At 47.9% G+C, this 26,743-nt stretch overlaps 1 protein-coding gene across 1 annotated transcript in view; it reads left to right on the top strand.

The window, feature by feature from the left end:
* UBE2QL1 (ubiquitin conjugating enzyme E2 QL1) overlaps nt 1–15,734 on the top strand; it is a 45,639-nt gene extending 29,905 nt beyond the window's left edge. Inside the window, exon 2 of the mRNA XM_060007111.1 lies at nt 14,380–15,734. Within this exon, the coding sequence (XP_059863094.1) occupies nt 14,380–14,511 (132 nt within the window). The 3' untranslated portion in view covers nt 14,512–15,734. The remainder of the gene's footprint in view (nt 1–14,379) is intronic.
* The last annotated feature ends 11,009 nt before the right edge of the window (nt 15,735–26,743 follow it).

Raw genomic sequence — 26,743 nt, 5'->3', positions numbered from 1 at the left:
TTTGTGCTCAAATCATAACATTTTCACCTTTGAGTTTTTCTGGAAAATACCTCTTGCGACTTCCAGGGATTCCAGAATGTCATTTATTTTTTTAATGTGGCAGAATTTCCTTTAGCACTTTGACGTTCCTGCACCAACTGTGTCGTGCGGTGGGAACTTTCTCTGTCACTAGGTCACATTGCTCGTGGAAAACATTGATGCTGGGAGATGTCACCATAAATCACAAAGACGGACGTGCCTCCTGAAACTAGAAACCATCAAGCCATCCCAGGAGTGAAAGCATATGTTACCTTGGTTGCCTGTGAAAGTCTTGGGTTACTTCTTGATGTAATGTTTCTAGAACAACACAGTTTGGGATTATTTCATCAAACTCTTGAAGCTTCTGCTGGCAGGGCCGAGGGCAGAAGGCGGCTGCCCTCTGTTTTGACAGGTTAATTCCCTGAGCTGATTCTTGTCACCTTTTCTAGTGACAGTCTCAGTCTCCTTTATTTCTCTGGACTTCCCCCCGATGGCATGGCCGTAACTACTGTCTGTGCTCACACAGAATTGCTTCCGTCGACGGGAGTGGGTAACGAGAGTGTCCAGGTCACCTGGTTTACTGAGGGTCATAAAATCAACAGCAGACCCCCCAGAAGGGCACCGGCTGGAAGCAGATTCTCTCCCCCCAGCCCTGTGCATGTGGGGTGAAGCTGCAGGAGTGAGCGGCCCTTGTCAGCCCAGCCGCTTTCTCTCGGGAGGGCACGGGGGCACGAGGTGTGGGGAGTGGGTGTCTCCTCCCGCTGGCAGCCGTGAGCTCTGGCCACCCCAGGATAAAGGAAGACCCGGCCTCTCCAACAAAGCCCCCCCCCTGCCCCAGCCCATGCACCCCTTCTTGCATCTCCCCCAGGCAGCAGCAGGAAGGATCCGCATCCCCAGCGTCTGGTCCTTAAATCAAGGCTACGTGGCAGGACAGGGGCAGCCTCGCGTGTCATGGGGCCCCAGTGGGTGAGTGGCCGTAGGCCGGAGTCAGTGGGGTCCCACCCCCAGAACAGGGGGCTGCAGGGAATGGACAGGTGGACTCCAAAACCAGTGGGGTGCTGGGGGGATGAACCACAATTCTCGTCCTTCTCAAAATGTGTTCCCAGAAGGGAAAACGTGGTGCCCTTGGAAGGTTGCCTGTGTAGGACAGAGGGTTGGATTCTGACCTGAGAAGTCCAGTTGGGTAGGAGAACACCACCGATCCCTGTTCGCTCGCCGGGTGCAGGGCACACATGGAGCTGTCCCAATAAGAAGGCTGCTAAGCGACCGCGTGCTTGTCAGTGGAGCCAGCTGGGGAAGCGCGCCCAGGATGAGCTGCCCCCGTGGGGATCGTCCGGCAAGGCAGAGGGCGCACTCGGGAGCTTTTCTAGAGCGCCACATGCCGGCGGCCGGACTCAGCTCGCAAGTAGAAAATCTGGAAGCTGTGGTTGTGTTGCGTTAAACAGGCACTTCAGCCTAGAGAATGGAACACGCCGCCCTCGGCTCGGCCTGTGGCCAGCAGCTCTGCCTACGTCCTGTGCGCAGCAAATGGAAACCGCAGGTGGCCGGCGTCCCAGGGAACAGGGCGTGTAGGTGAAGGAGGCCTCGCAGAGCGAGGCCCCCAGAGTTGGGCAGGGGCCCAAGGTCCACACGACTGTGGCTGGAGGACCAGGCTTTTTGTGGTAAAGGCAGATTCGGTGCTGAACGGCTCGGGGTTTCCACGTGGGATGGAGGCCCGGAGCTCCACGTTGAAAGGAGGCTGCGGTGCAGAGGGATAGAGGGGTTCAGTGACCCCGGGGCCCACATCCAATGAGGGAAGGCCAGGCCGGGCAGCGTTCTCTGCAGCGGAGGGTTGGTATCTTGTTCTCTCGCTGACACCTGCGAAACTTCTCCATGTTCTGAGAGGTGACCTGGCTTTGGGGTTCAGGGCATGGCCTCCGGTCCTGCGTGGGGATCCTGTGTGGCTTCGAGCACGTGATTGGCTTGTCTGTGCCTGTCTCCTCATCTATAAATCAGGGTTGACGGTAGTGGAGCCCACCTGGCGGGGCTCCAGAGAGGGTTTAAGGAGTCTGTTCGAGCCCAATCCTGAGAACACTGCCCAGCACACGGCAAGGACGAGACACCACCACCAAGATTGCCTTTAAAGAGTACGTCCAGCTGCCACTGCCTGTGTCCCTACACAGCTAGTGAAACCCACTGGGACCCAGCCACTTAAGCAGAAGTATTAGTGGAATCTCCAGAAAACATAATTTCGAAATGATTATCTGATACAGTTTAAAGTTTTAGCAAAAAGTTCCTTTTCCCCTGTTTGCTTCTTCCAAGAAAATATAATCTGTCTTAAAACAGATTCCATAATTGCTAGAACTTTCTTTAAAGTGTAGAAGAAAGAGATGCTTATGTTTTGCAAGAATCAAAAGTATCCATGAGGTATGCCTTTGATGCTGCCAGTGGCTTGAGGATTTTTTAGTGATAATGAAATTGTCCCTTCGTATCTGCAGGGGATTACATTCCAAGGCACCCATTGGATGCCTGAAACCGCGGGTAGTACCAAATCCATATACTATGTTTTTTCCCATGTACTACGTGGAGATGCTGGACAAAGGGATGACTTACGTCCCAGGTGAGATGGAGTGGGACAGGCACGCTTCATTTTATTGCAATTCATAGATGTGTTTTTTACAAATTGAAGGTTTGTGGCAACCCGGCATCAAGCAAGTCTATCAGTGCCATTCTTTGTCAACAACACTATTTTTTAATTAATGCTGTTTTTAAATGTTTAAATTGTTTTCTAGACACAGTGCTGTTGCGCACTTAATATACTATAATGTGGTGTAAACATAACTTTTATACGCACTGGGAAACCAGAACATCTGTGTGACTGTCTTTACTGCGATATTTGCTTTATTGCGATGGTCTGGAACCAAACCTGAAATATCTCCAAGAGCGTGAGATTTCATCTCGCTATTCAGAACAGTGTGCAATTTAAATCTCATGAATTGTTTATTTCTGGAATTTTCCATTTAATATTTTTGGACCATGGTCAACCAAGGGTAACTGAAATCACACAAGGTGAAACGGTGTCTAAGGGGGACTACTGGGTTAAATAATGTGGTTTCACTTTAATTTCTATTAAATATTAATATTATCCAGGTTATATAAAACGGATGCTGACTTTGTCCTCCTGAGAGGTTCACAAAAATCAAAAGGAAATATCTGAGGACATTTATCGCCTAATAATTGGGAAGCTATTTTAGAGACTGTCACAGAGAGTCTGTCCTTCCCTAAGGTTTCTCAATGGACAATTCTAGAATGTTCCACCAGGGAAATATTCCTTCCTGACTGCAGTGGCTTTGCATCCTGGGCATTCTTCTCATCCTTCACCCAGATGAGCGTCAGTGCCGTGGAAAGATGGCCTGTGGTCCTGCCGGGGAGGGAACGCGAGTCTGGCCCGTGGCACTCATGTGTTTACTCCTTCATGCATTCCCACGGCTGCTGCCCACGAGGCCCAGGCCAAGCCCTGGACATCTCCCTCACCTGGCCTCACCTGGTGTCTCCAGCAACCCGCACGAGGTCTGTTCTGTGGCAGGCACTTATTAATCTGTGGGAAATACAGGTTGCTCTTTTGGGACTTTCTGATAGCTAAGCTGCACTTTTCCAAAGAACCAGATTTTTTTTTAACATGCAGTGATTGCTAAAAAATAAGGTCGAGAAGAGTTTTTAAAGTTCTGATTTTATTATGAATCAAGGGAGCATCACACTTCTGAGATGACTGTTTCTTCCTGAGGGCTGGACCACGGATGCTCTTCGGACGCTCGCAGGCACCCTTCGTAGACCGCCATCTGTGCCCGCCTCCCCGAGGTCCCCTTGCTGGGTCCAGCTGCTAAGCCCTCCGCTTCCTGCTTCTCCTCTTGCCTCACCTCCCACCTGCTCCCAAGGGCTCGTATCTTACCCTGGAACCCTGTTTCCTCCAGGGTCAGAAGCTTGCTTCCTTCCCTCAACGACAGATCCCTCCCAGTCCTGCAGGCGTCGCCCGGCTGCTCTCAGCCCCTTTCCCTCCCCGCGAGTTGCCTCTGTCCCGGGCCAGGCCCTTGCCCATCTTCTCTGGGCGGTGGCAATAAGGCAGCTGGCCCCCACCCCGTACTTGACGGCCACCCACCTCCCAAGTGACCCATCCCAGAGGAAACCCGGACCCTGCACTCTGTCCCCTCCAGGAGAGATGCAGGTGCTGACCTTTCTGTCAGCCTTACCTCCTACAGTGGGGACAGTTGTGCCCCAAAGGCATATTGAAGTCCGTCCCCTCCCTCCCCCGCCCCCCCCAACCTATGAACGTGTCCTTATTTGGACACAAGGTCTTTGCAGAAGTAAAGAAGAGATCATCCTGGGTCAGGATGGGCCCTAATGCCATGACCAGTGAGTGTCCTGGTAAGAAGAGGAAGGGTGACACAGAGACAGAGAGATGCATAGGGAGACGGTCACATGACCTGAAGGCAGAGATCGGGGTGATGCGTCCGCAAACCCACGGACGCCTGTGATTGACAACAAACCACCAGAAGCCGGGGGGAGGCATGGGACAGATTGTCCCCTGGGGCCTCCCGGATCAGCCCTGCCCACACCTCGGTTTTGGACTTCTGCCCTCTAGAACTGAGAGAAAATTAATTTCTGTCCTTTTAAGGCAGCCAGTATGGCCCTCGGTTACGGCAGCCCCAGGAACTAACCCACCTCCCATCCCCGCCTGCTCCGTCTCTGTCCTCCCGGGAGCACCTGGACACGTGTTCCCCGTGCTCCCCCGTCTCCCTCCCTGTGTCCTGGATGGATCACTCCACTTGTCCTTGAGTCCAGCTCCTGAACCGCCTCCTCCAGGAAGTCTCCCCTGCCTGGCCCCCCAGGCCAGGTTTGCGCTCCATCTGCACCCCGCACAGCACGCTCCTTGCATAGACTAGAGCAGGCTATCTCAACGGGAAGCGATTCTGCCCCGACCCTTGGGGACACTTGGCGGTATGTGGAGACATTTGTGGTTATTACATCTGGCACAGGGCCGCTATTGCATGCAATGGTTAGAGGCCAGAGATGCTGCTAGACCTCCTACAATGCATAGGACAGCCCCACTACCAAGAAGGATCCATCCCCAGATGCCAGTAGTGCCCAGGCTGAGACTCTCTGAGCTAGAGAACACTCGCTTCTGCAGAGATATATTGTATGTTTCCCTGCTTGTCTACACCAGTCCTGGTGGGGACCACCCTATCACCCACGGTTGTGGCCCAGGTCTGCCCGCCACATCACCTCCCTTCTCATAATTGGGCTACAGGTCGTAACGTCAGACAGTCTTGTTGGCATCCGTAGGAGAAAATAAGCATTTAACCTCTTGGGTACAGTCCCTTCCGTGTCGACGACTTTGATAGACCCAAGCGTGTCTTTAAGGATGGGTCAACCACAAGGGTGACGCCCCTGGACGTGTGTGCAGTGAAAGGGTGTGTCCTGATGGGCAGAGAATCACAGCTTCCTTCTGGGTGTCCCTAGGGGTTCACTCAGGCATCTTTCCAAAACACAGCATCACCTGCTGGTGCCCTGCCTGCCTCGGGTGGACGCACGCAGCCCACGATGCACTGTGAGAACATTTCTGCTAGGGAGAAACTGCAGTGCCCTTCTCCAGCAGACGGTATATCCACGTGCACATGTGCGCAAAGCTTTCATCCTGGTCCCTGAATGGAGGATCCTGGCCTTTCCCACCTAAAACCACCCAAGAGTGGCTCCACTCTGTCCACCTGGCAGTGCGGCCCCTAGAGCTGCTCAGCACAAGTGCCCCGTCCCCAGCACCTTTTGTTCCTATGGAATGTTCTAGTGGTCTGTCTTGAAACTTGCTTTTCTAATAGCCTTTATGTGTGTGACTGTGAATTAGTGCCCAATGTCAGAATTATAAAACAGACCTTGTGTCCTCAAGGTGTAACTTCCAGAAAGATAAACTTAGCTTTTTGTTTCTGAGGTGAATATTTTGAGTTGACAGTTTCTAGAATCTGCCTTACAGTCTTTTTTTTGTGATTTATATTATAAAAATAAGACCTTTAATATATAGTAGAATCCTTACATTTTGTGACGAGGATAGAGAAGTTTGATTTTTTTAATTGAAGTATAGTTGAGGTACAATATTATGTGTTACGGGTGGTCATTATAGTGATGCACAATTTTAAAGGTTATACTCCATTTATAGTTATTATAAAATACTGGCTATATTCCCTGCATTGTACCTTATTTTATGCGTAATAGTTTGTGTCTCTTAAACCCCTCCCCCTCTCTTTCCCTCCCCCCCACAGCGGTAACCACTAGTTTGTTCTCTATATCTGTGCCTGTTCCTTTTCTGTTATATTCACTAGTTTGTTTTATTTTTTAGATCATACAGTGTTTAACTTTCTCAGTCTGACTTATTTCATTTAGCACAATGCTCTCCGAGTACATCCACATTGCTGCAAATGGCAATATTTAATTCTTTTTTATGGCTGAGTAGTATTCCATTGTAGATATGTACCACATCTTCTTTATCCATTCATCTGTTGATGGACACTTAGGTTGCTTCCATATCTTAGCAATTGTAAATAATGCTGCTATGAACATTTGGGGTGCATATATGTTTTTGAATTAAAGTTTTGGGGTTTTTTTCAGATATACACCCAGGAGTGGATTTGCTGGGTCGTATGGTAGTTCTATTTTTAGTTTTTTGTATCTCACAAAAGGTCTTATCAACAAAATCTGGGAGACTTCCCTGGCAGTCCAGTGGTTAAGACTTCACCTTCCAATGCAGGGGGTGCAGGTTCGATCCCTGGTCGGGAAGCCTAGATCCCACAAGCCTCGTGGCCAAAAAACCAAAACAGAAAACAGAATTGTAACAAATGCAATAAAGACTTTAAAAATTGTGCACATCAAAAAAGACTTTAAAAATTGTGCACATCAAAAAAGAAAATCTTAAAAAAAAAAACAAAAACAAGATCTGGAACTAAATTACAAATAGCTAAGGTGGGGTGAGGGGATGGTGTTAAATAACTTTGCTATAGGATGTCGAAATAATGGAAGCAAATAGAAGCATGAGCTTCTGCTTAAAACCCAAGGAGGGCACAGGGACCTAAATGCCCAGCAGAGGGATGGGACGCAGGGAAGGGCTGAGCCTCTGTGTCTTTGGACACACTGATTGCCTGGAGGGAGCCCGCCAAGCCCCTCCCACCCCCACTAGCAAAGCCCTTTCCCTGGCGGGTTCCGTGCCTCCTGCGAGCCTGGCCATGATGCATCTTTCCCTGGTACTTCGACCTCAAGGGGCCTCCGGTCATCACCCGGTGGTCTGGAGGAGGCAGCTGTGCTTGGGGGGATGAAGTTGATCAGTGGAAGCCCACTTTCCTGACCAGCCCTGATGATCAAGCTCAAGTGGAGTGTTGTCTGTGGGAGTTTAATGAGATACTACGTGTGAAAGCGGCCACACCACTGCAGCACATCAGCAGACGTGACCAGACGTGGACCAGATGCCATCGCACTTGTGGGCAGAGGCCACGTGGGGATTCAGGGCGTTTCACGTCGAAACCCAACACCAGCTCGTTGACGGCGTGTCCCCACCGCGCCATTCTGCCCCCCACTCCCTGCCCTTTCAGCAGCCTCTTCTCCTCCCCACTTCGGCTGGTGCTGGGTGGGACCCCTGACAGGCAGCAGGTCTCCCCCCTGTAAACTCACCGTCCTCCTATTCGACGTATGAGGCCCGGGGCTTCCCTCGGGAAGGTTACTCTTGGGTTCCAGTCACTGCAAGGACCCTCACATCTCTCCCAACACGACAGTCACACACACACACACACACACACACACACGTGTGCACATACAAACGCACATGTGAATGCTCGTGTACATACAGACACACACATACATATGCACACTGGTATGCGCACGTGTGAACATGCATGCACAGAAGCATATATACACGTTCTCAGACCTATGGTAAGGGCTGCAGAATCATATCAATGCATTTCCACCCGCAAGTGCTTCTCTTTGGTGCTCCATTGGAGAGATCCAGCAGAAGTCCCTTCCTCACTGGTCAGTGGCTTCAGAGTCATTGTTTTGATTTGGGAAAGAGTTTCTTGGAAGCAGTCTCAACCGTTGTAGAGTTTTATCTGTCCTTCAGAACTTGTAAGTTGATCTACTTTGAACAGCAGACCTTAAAAGAGAGGCAAAATCACTGCTGTCTCTCCAAGCGGACATCCTTTCAAAGATGCTTGTTCCTGTGCTTTCCTCAAGCCGAGCGTGTGACCCATCTGAGCTTCTCCTCCACAGCCAGCGTCCTGAAGGGAGTCCACACTGAGCACAACACATGCTTGAAACCGGCGTCAGAGGGGTAAGGGTGCGTGAGCGCTTTTAGACTAAAAATTACACTTTCAAAGACTTCAAAAACAAGTAGCAGCAGCTCTATAATTCAGCCCAGGAAACGAAATCCAATGCAAAATATTGGATTTGCCTGAAGATGTTTTTGTGACCAAATAAGCCAAGTCATAATATCCTCACGAAAGACAGAGAATTTTGTGTGTGTGTGTGTGTTTTTTTTCCAAGAGGCAGAATGAAACTAACTTTGCCAAAGAATAAGGATGAGATCCTCTGTGATAGTTTCAAAAATAAAAATCCACATTTATTGTGGTCATCATGTGCCTGGCACTGTGCCAAGCATCTTATACGTTTTAACGTATTAAATCCCTATAAAAATTCAGTGTCATATAATCCTGTGACTATGCTTATTTTGCAGATGAGGAAGTTGAGATTCAGAGAGGTTAAGTAACTCACCCAGGGTCACACAGCCAGGAAGTGTTGGAGCAGGGATTTGAAGTCAGGTCTATTGAATTCTGTACACCCATCGAACACGAACACACACACACACACACACACACACACACACACACACACTGTGCCCTAGTTTCACCAAGTGTCTGCCCATCCTCCTCTGAATACAGCTGCATATTTCAACCACCACTTTTGGACCACTTATCTTCACCCACCATGACCTGATAAACATTTACTACCCGTATTTCAAGGCTCAGTTCAAGTGTCCTCAAATGTGGAAATCTTTCTGACCACACAGACAACAAACACTACCCCTTCTCTTTTCCTCTCTCCCAAGGTAGAATCCATCCTCCCCTCTGAGCTGTAAGTTCTATGAGGACCGAAATCGTTTCCAGTTTAGAAAGCCCTGCAGTCCCAGTAACCAGCACAGTTCCTAACCCGGGGAGGACTTGTAGCGGTGAATAGAGATGGGCTATCTCCTCCTTGCTCTGGGCCGTCTTTATTCCATACACCAGTGGCTCTCATTCAGGAGTGATTTTATCTCTGAGGGGACATTTGGCGATGTCTGGAGACAGTTTGGATGTCATAGCTCAGGAGGTGCTGCTAGCATCTAGTGGGTGGAAGCCACGGATGCTGCTAAACATCCTATGGTGCACAGAACACCCCACGACAAAGAATTATCCAGCCCATGTTGTCAACAGTACGGGGGCTGAGAAACCCCGACATACCCCTTCTGTCTCAGCAGCGACAACAGCCCGGATTCTCTCCCCGTAATGATTCTAAGGCCCTACAGGCAGGGGCCAGGATCATTTTGTCTTTCTAAGCCCAGCACCCAACATACTGAGTGAGTGAATGAATGAATAAATGAATGAATGAACAAGAGGTGAAGAAGTGACAGAGCCAGACTGAAATTGAATGTGCACATCAGGGTAATGAAAGCCACATAAGACCAGGTGGCCTGTCCGAGGACCTGAGTCTGGGGTCGCTTGTTAGCTGTGTGGAAATGTTTTCATGTTGATCATTGTGATTGGTCCCCCCAAAAAGCTATAAGCAAAAAAAAAAAAGGTCAAACCAAAGCACCAACTAATGGTTTTGTTTGACAGATGCAGCCCCAGAGAACTGTGTTATCATTAGAATTGCTTGGCATCAATATTACTGAGAGATTTTGAGATTTTTTAAGGTTTGTTAGGTCAGAATCCTATGGTTGCACATAACCCTACGTTTATAATGTGGAACAAGACAGACTGATTGTAACCAGGAGAGAGAGTTTACTTTTCTAACCTCTTAATGCTTGCACAGAGCTATCACAGTGGGCTAAGCAAACTGTCACATCAGGTCCTTTGGCATTAAATACAAGTATAGGTATTTTAGGGAAAACAAGAGTATTTTGAAGGAAAATCTCCAGAAAAGACTCTCTCAGTATTAGTTACATGGAAATAGATAAGAGAGAAATATCAATGTTAGGAAAATAAGAAAAACTGTTCTTAGTTGGTTGTACGCACCTTAAAATTCTCAAAATGTTTTCAAATTCAATATCTTATCTGACATTCATCATGATGCTGTGAAGTGGGTTTTGTCCCTGATTTATAGAGGAAAATACAGAGGGTCAGAGGAGTTAGGCTGAAGGTTTCCCCAAAATCCAGACTCTAGGAGACTGTACCCGGGCAGGAAGAATGGAGCTGCAACCTTGCTAATCATTAGAGGAAAGCAAATGAACACTACAGTGAGGCACCACCTCACACCGGTCAGAATGGCCACCATCGAAAAGGCTAGGGCTGCCCTGGCGGCGCAGTGGTTGGGAGTCCGCCTGCCGACGCAGGGGACGCGGGTTCGTGCCCTGGTCCGGGAAGATCCCACATGCCACGAAGCGGCTGGGCCCGTGAGCCATGGCCGCTGAGCCTGCGCGTCCGGAGCCTGTGCTCCGCAACGGGAGAGGCCACAACAGTGAGAGGCCCGCGTACCGCAAAAAAAAAAAAAAAAAGTCTTCAAATCATAAATGTTGGAGAGGGTGTGGAGAAAAGGGAACCCTCCTGCACTGTTGGTGGGAATGTAAATTGGTACAGCCACTCTGGAGAACAGTATGTAGGTTCCTTAAGAAACTGAAAATAGAACTACTGTATAATCCAGCAATCCCACTCCTGGGCATATATGCAGAGAAAACACCAATTCAGAAACGTACATGCACCCCAATGTTCATAGCAGCACTATTTACGAAAACCAAGACATGGAAGCAACCTAAGTGTCCATCAACAGACAAATGTATAAAGAAGATGTGAGATATATATATATATATATATATATATATATATATATATACATACATACATATACATGCAATGGAATATTACTCAGCCATAAAAAATGAAATATTGCCATTTGCAGCAACATGGATGGACCTAGAGATTATCATTCTAAGTGAAGTAAGTCAGACAGAGAAAGACAAATACCATCTGATATCACTTATATATGTGGAATCTAAAATAATGATACAAATGTACTTACTTCCAAAACAAACAGACACACAGACCTAGAAAAGAAACTTATGGATACCAAAGGGGAAAGGTGGGGGAGGGATAAATAAAGAGTGTGGGATTAACAAATATACACTACTATATATAAAACAGATAATCAACAAAGACCTACTGTACAGCACAGGGAACTATATTCAGTATCTTGTAATAACCTATAATGGAAAAGAATATATATATAATACACATATTCTGGGATTATATATATATATATATATATATATATATATAACTGAATCACTTTGCTGTACACCTGAAACTAACACAACATTGTAAATCAACTATACTTCAATTAAAAAAATAAAGAAGTTCCCTGGTGCCCTAGTGGTTAGGATTCGGCACTTTCACTGCCGAGGCCTGGGTTCAGTCCCTGGTCAGGGAACTGAGATCCCGCAAGCTGCATGGTGTGGCCAAAAAAACAAAAAAGAGAAAGAAAGAAAAGAATGGGAGTTGGTTCAACATGAGTATGGCCCTGGACCATCAGAGGCCCGGGTTGGACAGAGTGACTCTCCCCTTCTTGGTGCAGTGGGCACCTCAAGGGCATTTCAGCAAGAAGAGCACAGCCGCCCTGGTTTTCGAGCCCAGGGTGTCGCTGGGTGATGCTTAAACAGCCCATCAGAGGAGGACAGGTGATCTATGAAAAGATATTTGTTAGCTGCAAACGAGGGTGTAAGACGGGGCGAGATGGGAGTGCTTTGTGGCCAGCTGAGTGCGGTGAAGATGCTAAGCCCTCCGAGTGCCACACACGGTCTCTGTCTCCCGGCTGCTGAATTGACTGAGTGCTGGTGCTCTATGTTCATCATTCTTCTCGAGAAGAAGAGGCAACAAAGACTGGTCTGTTCATCTGGGGGGTTATCTGTTGTTTTTCGTAACAATTGAGACTTTCACAAAGAATTAGCAAAGGCTGTGTCCATGCCAAGAGCGTTGGAATATTCCAAGATGATTGTGAGCTTGTATTTTTCTGGCTGCTTTTAGTTCAGAATTCTCAAGTCATACCATAAATTTTCAGTATTATAGAGAAGAATGGCAGAGATGGTTAGAATTTGCATTTTATACAAAACAATAGCCCTTGTTACTTGCTCCCACTTATGTAAAAATGGATGCCGACATCCCTGCAAAGATGCATTTGCCTGTGTTTAATGAAGTAACGTTGGACTTTGATCTTGACCCACATAATGATGATTATAAATGTATTAGCTTTTCATAGTCCCTTTTTATAAGTGTAACTACACCACCTAAGCAAAGCAGGAGAGACAGGGGGAAGTTTCTGTAAGCCAATAAATGGTGGTTTCCTGTCTTCTTTTCCAGTTTTCCTTCACCCTTTAGCAGTTCATTTCTTGTGCACCAAGCAGCTAATTAGAAGCGGTGGTCTTGCCCTTGATTGGCGGATGGAAAAGCTCAGCCAGAGGGATGTCCAGAGCAGCCAGAGCAAAGCAGTAGCTCTGGGTTTCTGACTCGCCACCGCCGCCCCCCCCACCCCACCACCAACTGGGCTTTGCTCTGAGTCTCCACTGTTGAAAAGACAAATGTTAAAAAGGAACCATGAGCTCTGAATTTAAATATGTGGAACAGCCTCCCATTCCCAGTTTGTAGGGATCCGGTGCCATTTCCCCCGTGAATGAAGACGTCTTCCCAGGGGAGTTACGGATGGGTTATCAGAGAGACCCAAGATGGGAGGATCTTGGTCCCCAGGCCACACAGACCTGGGTGGCTGCTGCCCTCAATTCTGTACAAGGGAACAGGTATGTGGTGTAGCCCAGCCAGGCCCTGGGGGTGAGGTCCAGGTCCCGTTCAGGTCCCCTTACACAGATGGCAGATACCCGCAGTGTGCTGTAACAAAAATATTACATGCCGAGGGCCTGTCCAGAGAGCATTGTTAGTGAAAGTTCATAAACAACAGGAGACTGCTGAGAACGGTGTGCACGCGTTTGCTAGTGGGTGAAACTCAGGGTGTTTCCATCCCACCTACAAAACACGTGCGTGGGATGCTCGGGAAGACAAGCAAGTCTTCCAGGACGGGTGAAGGGAAGTCAAGTGCGAGGAATTGTAGCTGAGAGACTAAGAGAGCGTTTCTGTTGATGGGCCGTGAGGAGGCGGCGTGGGGAGCGGCTGAGAGTGGTGCCGACTCATCTGATGGAGGGTCCGGCTCCGCCCAGCCCCTCAGGGTCCTCTGTCTGCCCATTCCCTCTGATGCCAAGTGTACCGCATTCCCCAGGGCTCCCTGGAGGGGTGGCGATGGCCCGAGACACGACCACCTCAGCGGTGTCTGCTGGTCCCTTCTCGCTCATGGTCTAGAGCCTGCGTCCATCCTGAGATGAAGCAGACCCTCTGGTCTCTGCAGACCCAAAGGCTCCGTCCTTCAGACCGGAGCATCACTGGTCACTGTGAGGGGAGTGGACCTCTCCTAGCACCACCCCCCTACCACCGGCGGTTGTGTGAGGAAGCATTGGCCTCCCCTGGACCCCTCACTGGGGACTCGAGGACAGGCTTCCGCCTCCGTGGAAATGGCCCTACCATCTTCTCAGGAACTGGTTCCCTCATGGCATGAATTACAAGAAAGTCATTCATTGCTGCTGAGCTTGAACATAAAAAGTTGGAGTTGTAAAGTGTGTATGTGAATCTATAAATATACACATCTATACATAAACATGTATCTCTAAGTTATCATTAAAGGCATTCTGTGGTGGGAGGGAAGGGAAGTTAGAACAGCATTTTGCCTCCAGGATAATGGGCTCCGTTTTGCATCGATGCTCTTTTGATAAAGCTGGTCCTCCCCGCTTGGGCATGGGACCTGGAGCAGTGGCCACCTTCCAGCATCCTGGGTTGAGTTCGTTCTGAGGACGCCAGCGGCCCGCGTGTCTCTCTCTCCCCAAAAAGCTTGCCCGCCACTGGACCCCTCCATCCATTTGGTAACGAAGCTGTGATGTTCCATATCTCCCCTTTCATCACACCGATTCAGACATCAGAAATCCCTGTCACTTTGTGTGTTCTTCACAACGAGGGTGGGAATTGGGATTGCTGATGGGTTCTAACCTGCTTTATCTTTCCTCTCACTCAGGGGCGGATCTGTAGAAAAGCGGGCAAATCAAAAAAGTCCTTCAGTCGCAAGGAAGCCGAAGCTACCTTTAAGAGTTTGGTGAAGACTCATGAAAAGTATGGCTGGGTCACCCCGCCCGTCTCCGACGGCTGATGTTTGCAACGTGCGTTAGACGCTTCAGCCGCCTCTGCACACACACAGATACCCGACATCTCCTCCTCCACGCTGAGCATCCTTCATCCTTTTTCACTCCAGCTGGAACTGAATCCTGAATGCCAAGGAGACTTTTAAGTTATTTATGACCAGATGTGTTTACAGAGAGAAAGAGGGAGCCAACGCTGTTTGGGATTAGGTTTCAATTATAAATGAATGATCATCTCTAAGTCACTTTAGAACAAACGTCAAGATGGTGACATTCCCCAGCCCGCCTGCCCCTCCGCCCGCCCCATCCCTTTGGCCCTTAGCTTCTTTCCATGACAGCAACTCCAAAGAGCAGGCAGGAAACTCAGTGCCCTATTCTGGACCCGTTTACATGTAAAAGGCGCCGTTCATATGTAACAGGAACGCCCTGCATCACCAGTACATGTTTGCTGTGCTCTGTATCTCTGTTTCTCTCCCTGGCAGGTCAACATAACTTGAAGACGTGTCTTCCTGTGGCCCCATGTCATGACATGTAGACCTCATTTGTGCTATGACCTTTGGCTCATGAAAACAAAAATTTAATATTGCCAGGTTCTAGTGATTTAAAACAGCAACTGACCACTTGGTTAAACCGTGCTCCCAATGCCGACGCTGCAGTGTGTGTGTGTGTTGTCCACAGCTCAGCCCGTGCCCGTGGGTGAAGCCGGGCGTGCTGTGGCCATGATGGGGCACACACGGTGCAGATGCCAGGGGCGCCCTCCCTGGGGCTCAGAACAACGGTGGTGAGATGCGGACAGTCTCTTCCAATATCCTGAGATGCTCCTACGACATTTGTGTTCCTGTCTTCTCTCTGCTGGTCAACCCACCACCAAAAGCAAAAGACAATGTCCCATTCACTGAAGTCACCTTACTCACTTTCTTCTGTGTGCTCGTGACAGGGAATGCCAGAACTGCCAAAGGAGACCCAGTGACCGTACGATGATTTGCATGGCCCAGTAGTCACTTGTGTGTCCCCGAGGCTGGGATGCGTGAGCACCCTTGCTAGGATATAAATTTCTGTTATTTAACTCCCCACAATTTCATTTTTCTCTTCTGTTGAGTTACTTAGAACTTTCTAAGAAAAACCATGAAATGAGGAAACACTGTTTATAATAATATGCGGAAAGAGGTTAAAATGTTCATTCCAAGTGGAAAAATCTTATTGGACACATTTTAAATAAAATCATGCATACCTGAATCCAGTCATTGTGGGCTATCCTTCCATTTAAAATATTTAATCTATTTTCAGAATTTAATATTTCAAATGCTACAAATACCATGACAGCATTCTGCAACAAGGTGCAGGAAAAGAGTCTTAGGAACCCATGGTCTTTGCAAAAATCCAGTGTGTTAAAATTGCCCCCAGAAGCAACCAGGGAGACAATTAGAAACTAACTGGAAGCATGAAGGGATGGTTTGGCCAAACTCTGATGTTGCCAATTATATTTTGCCACTATGAGGGAAGGGGAATTTTCTTTGCTGATTGTATTAAATTCTTCAGGCAATTTTGGGTATTCAGAGTTTTGGGTTCACTCACCAAGGTGATCAGAGATCTGAGACACCACGCCTCAAAGGATGGGGGTCAGCTCCTCCCAGCAGGTTTGGTCATTCCTCTAAAATCTACCCTTTATTGCTACTTTTATTTTTTTTTTACAATGTTCCGATGTGCCCCAGATACACATGCAGTTCTGTGCGGCCAAAATGCCTGACCTCCAGCTCAAGTTCCCTGTGAGTAATAATAGTCATGAAATTTGATGACAATGAACTTAAAGTGTCCATTCACCTGATCCTCCACAGCGGAATTCTCCATCCTGGAAACCTGACGTTTAACCCATGGTCTTTGGGCCCCTGGGCTCCCGATTGTAATGGAATTACACGGTGGATATTGTAGATCTAGGGCAGAAACACCGGCAAGGCAGAGCACCTGAGTTTCTTTCTTTCCAGATAGCTTCCTCTTCCAAATTTTGAAATAAAAACAACTTTCTTTTAGGAATGTATGTATATATTTGGACATATGTCTATATATCCACAGCTGGGTCACTTCAGCACTGCTTATTAGCTGATTGAAGAGCTTGGCCACAGTTGGTTCAGGTGTAGCCAGGAGGTGACTTATAACCTAAGGGTGGGAGAGATTACTGCCAACAGCAAGGGGGAGGGAGACCATTGGCTCAATTTCAACCTCTCTGTACACCCTAAACTTGACTTTTTTTCCATGGCATTTCCAATAGGTTTTTTAGAAACTGGAAGTTATAGAAAAAATACTCTTCGGTAAAAGAAATATTATTTTTCACTGAAATTCATAAGACTTTCTTATTTTAAAAGCAGCAGAGAAGAATTTAAAATTCAACAATTGCTTTGACTCTTAGTCTGAAGCAAGAACTCCCTTTCTGGGGGCTGGAGAAAAACATGACAGTGTTGGCCAAACAGCAGAGCCCTCTGGCCATGGAAGTTTCCCGATGACCCCACATGTGGGTCCTGCTGGACTCACATTCCCACACAGGCCAAGAAATCCATCCCTCTCCAGGCCAGCAGCAGGGGAGTAATTGGACGGGCCTGCAGATGTTCACGGCCCACCAGCTCCACAAGCCCGCTTATGGAAGGAACTTGAATCCAGCCAGTGGACACAGAACCAAGGGCAGGAGAAAGTACAAACTCACATGTGCCTCCTTTCCGTTCAGCAGTTTTCCTGGACTGACTGCCCTTACTCCTGGGTGTCCCCTCCGCAGCGGGCCAAGGACTGTGCATGGGACTGCACGTGGCTCATTGGCTTCATAAAGATCAAGAATTACTTCTGCTTAGGAAGTTCTCTGTGAGCAGTAAGGTTCCACACACACACACACACACACACACACACACACACACACACACACAGTCCCTGGAAGACTCACAATATCTAAAATTCACTACTCAGAAAAAAAATAGGCCTCGATTTTTCAGCCCCCAAGTTTACTCCATTTTTCACAACTCAGCCTTATCTCATGAGAGGAAAATCTGTGGCCTCGTGAGAAAGACCCGGTATAGAAAGACAAATGCCCACAGTGTCTGTGTGATACTGGCAAGTCACGTCACCTGCTTGAGCCCCAATTTCCTCGGCCGTAAACTCCTACCAGGTTGGCGTGAGAATTGACTTAAACAATGAGGGAAAGTGCTTGGGAACCAAAAATTGTCATATGAACTTTATGTGTCATTTTTACAGTATGGGAAAATTATAATAACAACAGGATTTCACTAGAACACACTTGGATAGAGACTCAGACTGAGCAATTACAATGGTTCAAATACAATTATCTTATAACCCTACACTGGCTTTCTGTCCCCAATCCCTTACTTTAAGTCAATCAACCAAACTTAGCATCTCTCTACCCACTCAGATACAGGGAATGTAGAAGTTAAAGACACGGCTGTCTCCTGGAGAAACTCATAAGACAAGAATAACACACAGATAGCTAAATGCTAAATTGCGTTGCAGCAGTTGGCCACGTGGTGCGAGGCCAGAGGCTTCCTGACTGATAACTAGGGAAGATTTCAGAGTGAGTCAGGTTTAAGCTATGGCTGGGGGAGCAGGAAGGACAGGGGTCGGGCGCGGTCTCCATCCACACTGGCCCTGGAGGGGGGAACTGGGCAGCCACTTGTCACTTCTCCCCTGCAGGGACCCTGTCTGCAGATCTGATTTCAGGAGGCAGGACAGAGTCCAACCCCACAGCCTAACATGGCTTGTGGGGCTGGCCCCTTCCCTAAGAACTGGATTTTCCGTGTTTTATCTGAACCTTCCTAAAAGCATGCAGAATTTTCATGGAATTTTCTTTCTAGAGAAGCAGGGCTGCTTCCCAACTTCAGTGAGGGCAGAACTATTGAATCTAGGAGACATTTAGTCTAACTTTATACACCCTACAGTGGAGGCCATAAACCCAGAGAGGTTGAGTGGCTTTTCCAAAGTCAACTGGAGAGGTGAAGATAAGCCCACTGTCTGGGTGGTGCTTTCTGGTGCTTTTTGATGCTTCCTAGGGACCATTTGGCAATTCACATGGACCACATCCAAGGGCACACGTTTTAGCCCACTGTTGGGTCAGAAGAGCCACAGGTCTTCCAAGCTGGCTGGGACTCACCCAAAGTCATCCACTCTGCGTTGAAAGCAACTTGGTGCAAAGGGCAGTTTCCACTCCCTACTGTTTTGGGAAGCCATGGCGAGGGGCTTAGAGCTCAGTCCATGTGGTCACAATCAACCCTTTTTTTTTTCCCTCCAAAGACATTAAAATAAAATACAGCTTCATTCCTTAACTTCATGCTATGATGCTATGTTCTATCTTATCTGTCTGATTTTTGCAGCCTCCAGTTCACGTAGTATTGAATATCACTCAATCCCAGGGCCCATCTGACCTGCAGTATGTGACCAACAAACTGGGAGAGCCAAATACTGTTGTCATAGGGAAGGAAATAAGCAATGTTAGCTCTGTTCCAGAAGAAACACAGGAGCAAAGTGTGCTGGCCAAAGAGACATAATCAAGGCAGAGTATTTGAAAAGAGTGTAGATCCAGAAGTAACCCAGATTTTATCACAAGGTCATAATAGCGCTAAACAAATTGTAGACTGGACCTTGAGGAGTCCAGTTCCAAGGTCGTCCTCTTGGGTCATGAAGGAAGTATGTGGTGAGAAAATAAATAACCTGTACTCCTTCCCACTGCAGATTCACCCTGTTTGTCCTGCAGAGTTAAAACAAGGAGGTGCTTCCCCATTTCTTCTATGGGAGGTAAATTGGCTGTCCTGCTTTGTAGACATGCAATCACTTTGTATCTCTAGATCTTGGGCAATCACTTGTGATGACACTGACTGAGCTGAAATAGAACGGTTGTAAACTGATATGCTTGGTTTCACTTCCTGCTTGTCCTTTTTACCGAAGTGATTTTTTTTCATGAACGTTGTCGCCATTTTCACCATGGTAGGATGCTAATCTACATGCCATAGGCTACTGGAAACTTTCAAACTATCACCACAGTTGTCCTATTCTGTGATGCTCAAAAGGGTGGGTGGAATTGCATGTGCCGTAAAATAAATAGGAAAGAAATATTGACTATTCAAAGGAGGTGAATGTACGGGTCACATAATCTAGAGGCGTTGTCCTCGTGGGGAAAACAATGATGCTGAAAAGACTTTAAAACCAATAAATGTCTTTCCACGGAATGTTGGTTGTGTTCTTGCATGGTCTGTGTTCAGGATCTGTCAGAATTTCTCTGGGTTTCCGTATGTGTTATCCTCTGTGGTCCATTGTGAGCAGCTCTCTGTCACGTGGTCCCCTCTGATTTGCTTTGATTTATTTGTGGTTTGCCAAATGAAAACTCTGAAGCATGTCACAGGTATTCTGTATAAAAGTCAATGAAATGTAATTGAACCAAATCTAATTAAGCATTCGTGTGATTTAGAAGATTTCTCCTTCAGCTGTCATATGCATTAAAAAGATATGTAAACGTGTTTGCTGATGATTCCCATTAAAGTTTCTTAACATAATTGAAATTGTGTGCTTAGCACAATACTGTAGCTTAAACTAATACTGAATTACGGAGATACTTCTCTGGAAAACTCTTATAGAGTAACTCTAGAAAGCAACAATTTTCACATAACCTAAGTTCAATTTATTTAAAAGATACTTCAGCCAACTTTTCACACTAGCTGGCTTTCAGTTTTTATTTTATACTCTTTATCAGAGAAACTTCTCAGCCCTGTGTCAATATTTGGAACTGTTTTCCAATCAAGAGCATACTTTTCTTTTAAAATCTGAAAATATGACTATTTGGGTACTGAATAGGCACGGGCTTTGGAATCAAACAGCCTTGAATCCCGTCTGCCTCTCATCACATGTAGATAAGGAACTTGGCCACTCAGACACTGTTTCCACTTTCTAAACTAAAATTATGAAGTTACTTTTTACAGCTGAGGCTGCTGTGATGAGACAAGCAGCACGTCTTGAAGCCCTGCGCCTGGCAGGTAACTGATACTCAATACATTCTTTTGGAAACAACAGAGATTGATCTGGTATGGTCGATCGGACAGCTTGAGCTGGCTGTTAGGATCTACTTTAAGTTGTTCACTTCATCCCAAGTGAATTTGCAACCTTTCCTTTGGGCAAAGGCATGGAAGGTCCTCCATCAATTGGGCACTGGCTCTGCCTTTCTCTTGACGATGGAGATGGACGTGTGTCCAGTCACACTCTTCCCTGAAGCGTATCCAACCCCAGCTGGTGGGGGAGTTGACTGTGGTGGCCTGGGTAACCTGTGTCCAGGGACATGGTTTCCTTAAGGCAAAAGTTAAAGATCCAGAAGGATTGCAACTGACCCATCACCCTAAGACGTCAAGGTGTGGTCTGTGTCCTAAGGATAGGGGCTGGTCAAAACGACATAAAATGCGTGCTCTTGACCTCTGCTATGTCTGTCGCTTAGGTGTTTGTCTTGAGTTATATTTCCATGCTACAATAACTGTTACATGTTAATGGAAACAAGTTACTTTTACTTAAACACAAGGATAAGGTAGAGATATTGAGGTAGATGTGTACACAGTCTGTTGGCAAAAATGAAGTTTAAATCAATCGTGTTTAGTCTGGTCAGCCTTCAAGTGTAGGGATTGTGTATAATCTTGCAAGGATTGGTCCTTATAGAAGCAACAGGGTCAGAATATGGTGCATTTTGAAAGCAAAACTTTTTTGTTTAAACTTATCCCATAGTATTTTTTAAGATATTTTTTGAGTCATGAAAAGTTTTTTTAATAAATAATTTTGAAGGTTAAATCCAATCAAATAATTCTAAACAACATGAATAAACTTTCCCATGGGGAACTATTGCTTTTTTTTTTTTCCTTCCCCTTCTTCTACATTTGCAAAGGTTTTAGTTTCTTAAAGACCTTTGAGAACTATCTTCTCATATCACCACCTTAGGCAACACTTTGAGGTAGATTTATAGGCAGTACTATGCCAGGCTTATAGATAGGAAGCAGGGGTTAAAAGCTTAATTGATTTTTCTAGTCTGATTTTACTTAAACGTGGTCAATTACTTTCCTGTGTCACTTAAACATTGCATTAAGTTGATCCTAAAGCAACTCTTAAATCTCTAATTTCAAAGGATATTTCTAGCTACAACTTTTCAAAGTTTACTGCTTTTAAATGATACAGATCATTTTGCATTAGACAGTACTTCTTATTTTTACCAAATTCTGTGTGTCTACACACACACACACACACACACACACACACACACACACACACGCACCTGATTTATGTAATCTTATTCTCCTTGTTTCACAGGTTTTCTTCCTCCTTTACTCTAGTTTCTCCCTGTAATGGTGTTGCTTTTCCCTAAAACATGTTAATTTCTGAAACAGTACACAATTCCATGCCACGCCACCTCCTCTCTTCCAAAATCTGGAGCCTCTGGGGGTCTCCGTTCTCACCTGCTGGGGGGTTTGTGTCCTCTTTAGGCTGTCCTCAGAGCCCTGGACTTCGTGGCATCCAGGGTCCAACTTTCCCACATTCAAATGGTGGGAATAGAAACTGCTTTTAGTGAATGATAGCTTGGCGCTCATTCATATTTACTCTAGAAAGTTAGTGTTGGAAATAAAAGCAAAGGCTCTGAGTTCTAATCTTCATGCCAATCATTTGTTTGATAAATGAACTGGAAAGGACCTCAGTGGTCACTGGGAATGACCCCGGCATTTAATTTGGTTCAGTCGGCCCCAGGCTGAGTCCTCAGCTCAGAGTCCGTTCAAACACTTCCCTCCGATCACATAGGGGGTTTTAAAACTAGCCTGTCCCAATGACTTCAACTAGTGAAAGGACTCTTTACAACAAAAGAAGTGTAACCTAGGGACCTCACTTTTCAGAAGGGTGTTTTTAAGGCACAGGAAGTTAAATGCAGAGCATCTTGAAGGTCCTCATCCAACACATCGTGAAGCTGGGACCAGAGATGAGGGCTTTGTTATTCCGGTCATATTGTCTTAGATTTACAAAATATATCTACACTCTCACATATGTGTGATGCACCTAAGAACTAGGCATTGTCTTGGAACATGAAAAAATATATATGCTTATAGCCATATAAAAAAATATATATATATATATATGTAGTGGTGAGTTGAATAGTGGTCCCCCAAAAGATATGCCCAAGTCTTAACCCCCAGGACCTGTGAATGCAACCTTATTTGAAGTCTTTGCAGATGTAATTAACTTGAGGATCTCAAGATGAGATCACCTTGGATTTAGGCTGGACCCTAAAGTCAATGGCAGGTGTCCTTATAAGAGAAAGGCAGAGGGAGATTTGAGAAACCGAGACACGGGGCGGGGTGATGTGAAGACGGAGGCTGCAATTGAAATGATGAGTCTACCACCCAAGTAATGCCAAGCATGGCCAGCAACACCAGAGGCTAGGAGGGAGGCGGAGGATGGATTCTCCCTCACAGCCTCTGGAAGAAACCAAACCCAGTTTTGGACTTCATGGGTTGGCAGATTATTAGATGCTGTCCTACTAAAAGCCGTCCCTTTGAGCTTCTCTCTTTAAATCTCCGAAAATGTAAGTGCCAAGATGGTCACGACATTGGCACTCTCTTCCCTCGGGGGCAAAGATCACAGTGGTGTGATGGTGCCGGGGTGGCAGGTATGGAAGGAAGCAAGCGGGAAAGAAACGGAAAGCTTGCGAAGGGCAGCCCCAGGAAGGAAGACGCTCCAGGTGTGTCAGCCGCCCCTGAAGGTGACTCCCCAGTGAGTCGCACTCTTGTACAATCCCCCCCCACAGTGGAGGTGGGGCAGACCGACAGAACATGGCAGAGGTAACGGGGTACAGCCCCTGATTATGTGCCGTTTCCTGGCAAGAATGAAGCAGTGGAGCCTAGTCTTTACCTGAAAGCAGAGATTCTCCTGCTGGCCTTGAAAAAGTCCACTGCCAAGTTGTGAGGGTGCCTCGTGGTGGGAGACTGCAGGGGTCTCTAGGAGCTGGAAGCGGTCCCCAGCTGACACCTACAAGAAACAAGAGGCCCAGTCCTACAGCTGCAAGGCCTGGGCTTGGGAGAATACCCCCAGCTCCAGAAAGGAACATGGCCTGGCTGACCCCTGATTGCAAACTGGCGAGACACCGGGCACCGGATCAAGCCCAGCTCTGCCTGGACCCCACACCACCGCAAAACGTGAGATGACAGACGTATGTTATTTTAACAGCGAACACCTACGATAAAAATAGCAGTGAAAAGCTAATATACCAGGAGAACCTCACATTTTTGTCCTCCTCTTCCCCGATTGAGAGATGTTGAACTCCGTGGTGAAGGGAAGGTTCTGGCGGAGGACAGAGGGCCTGCAGCTGCCCAGATGTTAAGTGATGCTTTCTTTGGGGCCCTTGGGCATCGCCGTTGTTTCCTGGGGCTCCCATAACAGATCACCACAAAGTAGGTGGATTAAAACAGCAGAAGTGTATTCTCTAACAGTTCTAGAGCCCAGAAGTCTGAGATCATGGTGCTGGCAGGACCACGCTCCCTCGGAAGGCTCTGGGGAGGCTCCTTCTTGCCTCTTCCGGCTTCTGGTGGCTCCTGGCATTCCCTAGCTTGTGGCTGCATTTTGCCAATCTCTGCCCCTATCTGTGCCAGATTCCACTCTGCCTTTTCTTATCTGGGCACGTGTCATTGGATTTGGGGCACACCCAGATAATCCAGGATGATCTCCTCACCTCAAGATCCTTAATTTTATTTATTTATTTCTTTTTTGCGGTACGCGGGCCTTCACTGTCGTGGCCTCTCCCGTTGCGGAGCACAGGCTCCGGATGCGCAGGCTCAGCAGCCATGGCTTACGGGCCCAGCCGCTCCGCGGCATGTGGGATCTTCCCAGACCGGGGCACGAACCCGTGTCCCCTGCATCGGCAGGCGGACTCTCAACCACTGCGCCACCAGGGAAGCCCAAGGTACTTAATTTAATTATGCCTGCAAAGACACTTTTTCCAAATAAGGTGCCAGAGGTTAGGACACGGACATGTCTTTTGGGGAGCTGCCCGTCAACCTGCTCCAGGCATCCCCGCCAATGATGTTGAAATTCACACGCACACCGCATCCCAGCTCTGTCTGCCCTTGACTCTGGGGCAGAGCCTCCGTCCTCTGAGTCTGCGGATCACCCTCTCCAGAGAGCACCGTCCTGCCTGCTCCTCCATCAGCCCACGCTCGGCACTGGAAGCCTGAGCTCGCGTGTCCCTCTTCTCAGCATCCTGGGCCTGGGGAGGGGGAGGGGACGGGGGCAGAGCTGGCAGGCCAGGTCACCCAAGGCCCCGCAGCGGGAGGGACAGGGGGTCCGCTGCTTCTCCAAATGAGACCTTGGGGAGGAAGCAAGAGGAAGGCCGCCATGGTCCCGCTTGGTCTGCGGATCCATAGAGGACAGCTCCAGGTCAGCGCATCTCATTAGGAAACCCCGTGCTGACTTCTCTGGGAGAGGCAATCACAACTTCCAAACTGCACCTTTCCCCTTGAACTGGATTTTCCTCTCTCGAACCAGCGCTTAATAATGAACACCTGCGGGGAGCTGTGTACTGAGTCACCAGCTGACACACCCATCCTGCCATTTGGTCCTGCAGACGCCCCACAGTCTTGACTCATCACCCTCCACCCTCCTGGCTGAGAACAGACAGACGTCTTCCGGGACCACGGAGCATGAGAAAGAGAAAGGGAGGATTGATCTTGGTAGAAGAAGGCAAATCTTCTCCAGGAAGGGAAACCCCCAGCCCTGTAACTCCATCACCAACAACTGTGAAGAAACGCCACCACCTTCTGGGAAGCAGCGCTGCCTGGAGCTGACAGAGGAAGGCCCCGCCCTTCCCTCAGCTTCTCCTGGTCACCTTGGGTACCCCTTCCGCTCTCTTCATTGGCTGAAGGTTCAAACTTCTCCCGGACGAGTCTGTATGGGATTTGCCCCCAGCACTACGTTTCCCCGTGTTGGTTGTTCCTGTAGCCTGAGCCGCAACGATTCAGCCCCAATTCTGCTACGTCTGACGGGTGCACAGCAGATGCTGTAAGGTCTGCTGGCGGGTTAACTAGAAAGAGAGAATTAGAGGAAGATGGGGAATAGGGACTACATGCTCAGCATCATCCCCTTTTCCGGGCTGGCAGCTTCTGAACGGCATGTTCAAACGGGTGGGGGGTTCCGGGCGATGTAATTACTTTCCTTTCCAGAGCTCATCCAGGCTGGGACTCAGTGAGACACCAAGTGGTGTTCGAAATAATCAATCTGCACTCAGATGAGATTCTCTACGGGGATTAGTTGGACCTGATTCTGATGGTTTCCACTGGAAACGATGGTCCTGGAGACCAGGCCCCCCTCAGAGCCCTGGGGTAGGGGTGAGTTTGCTGCAAAGGATTCGGGGGTTGGCTGGTGAGATGAGCCTGCAGGAGGACTTGTCCCTTCCGATTCCAAGCCTAAAACAGAAGACTGGCATTTCTCAACCACAAACAGGACACCAACCAGCAACACAGGCAGGACCTGTACAGAAATATCCATCTGGAGTTCACCCTATAATTTACTTTCTCTGTCATAGGGAGAACTATACTGTTTTCTTGCAAGAACTTCCTTCCCTTCCCCATAATTCTGAATGTTGGACGGAACTAGGAGATGCACCAATCAAAGATTCCTGTCCTGCCCCAGTGCCTGGCCGGGATCCACGTTTCAGCGGGCCCCGCGGGGCCGTCAGAACAAAGAGGCCTCGGCGGGCTGGGGGTGGAGGGTGGCCTGCTTGGGCGCAGGAGGTATAGAATTCGCACAGATTGGGCTTCCTAAGCTTCCTTCTATTTGCGTGGCTTCTTTTTTTATCTTTTTTTTTTTCCATCTTGGTAGGGAGGGAAAGCCATATATTTCCTATAATCTTTACTTTAAAAAAAGATGAGAAAACAGGAATGAAAAGGGAAATGCGTGGTCAGAGAGAGTCGCTGTGAGCAAGAAGCGGGGGGCAGAAATGAAAATATTTAAGGTGTTACGGCTACATCAGGACAATCGAGCGGGCAGACGCCGGGTGTACCTGGAGGCTGGGAAGGGGGTGGGACCAGGTCATACGGACAGGAAGGCTCCAGCCAGGGTGCCCACACCTGCCTCTCTGTGTGCCCTTCTCAGGGTGTGGGTCAACCTGGGGGCTGTCTTCTCAGATCCCACACTGAAGGCTCAGGCCGGCCTAGGGCCCACAGGTCTCAGTGCCCCGTTGACCCAGGG

Source organism: Delphinus delphis, chromosome 3 (assembly GCF_949987515.2).
Source record: "Delphinus delphis chromosome 3, mDelDel1.2, whole genome shotgun sequence".
Lineage (NCBI taxonomy): Eukaryota > Metazoa > Chordata > Mammalia > Artiodactyla > Delphinidae > Delphinus > Delphinus delphis.
This window is presented reverse-complemented; position numbering and strand designations above follow the sequence as displayed.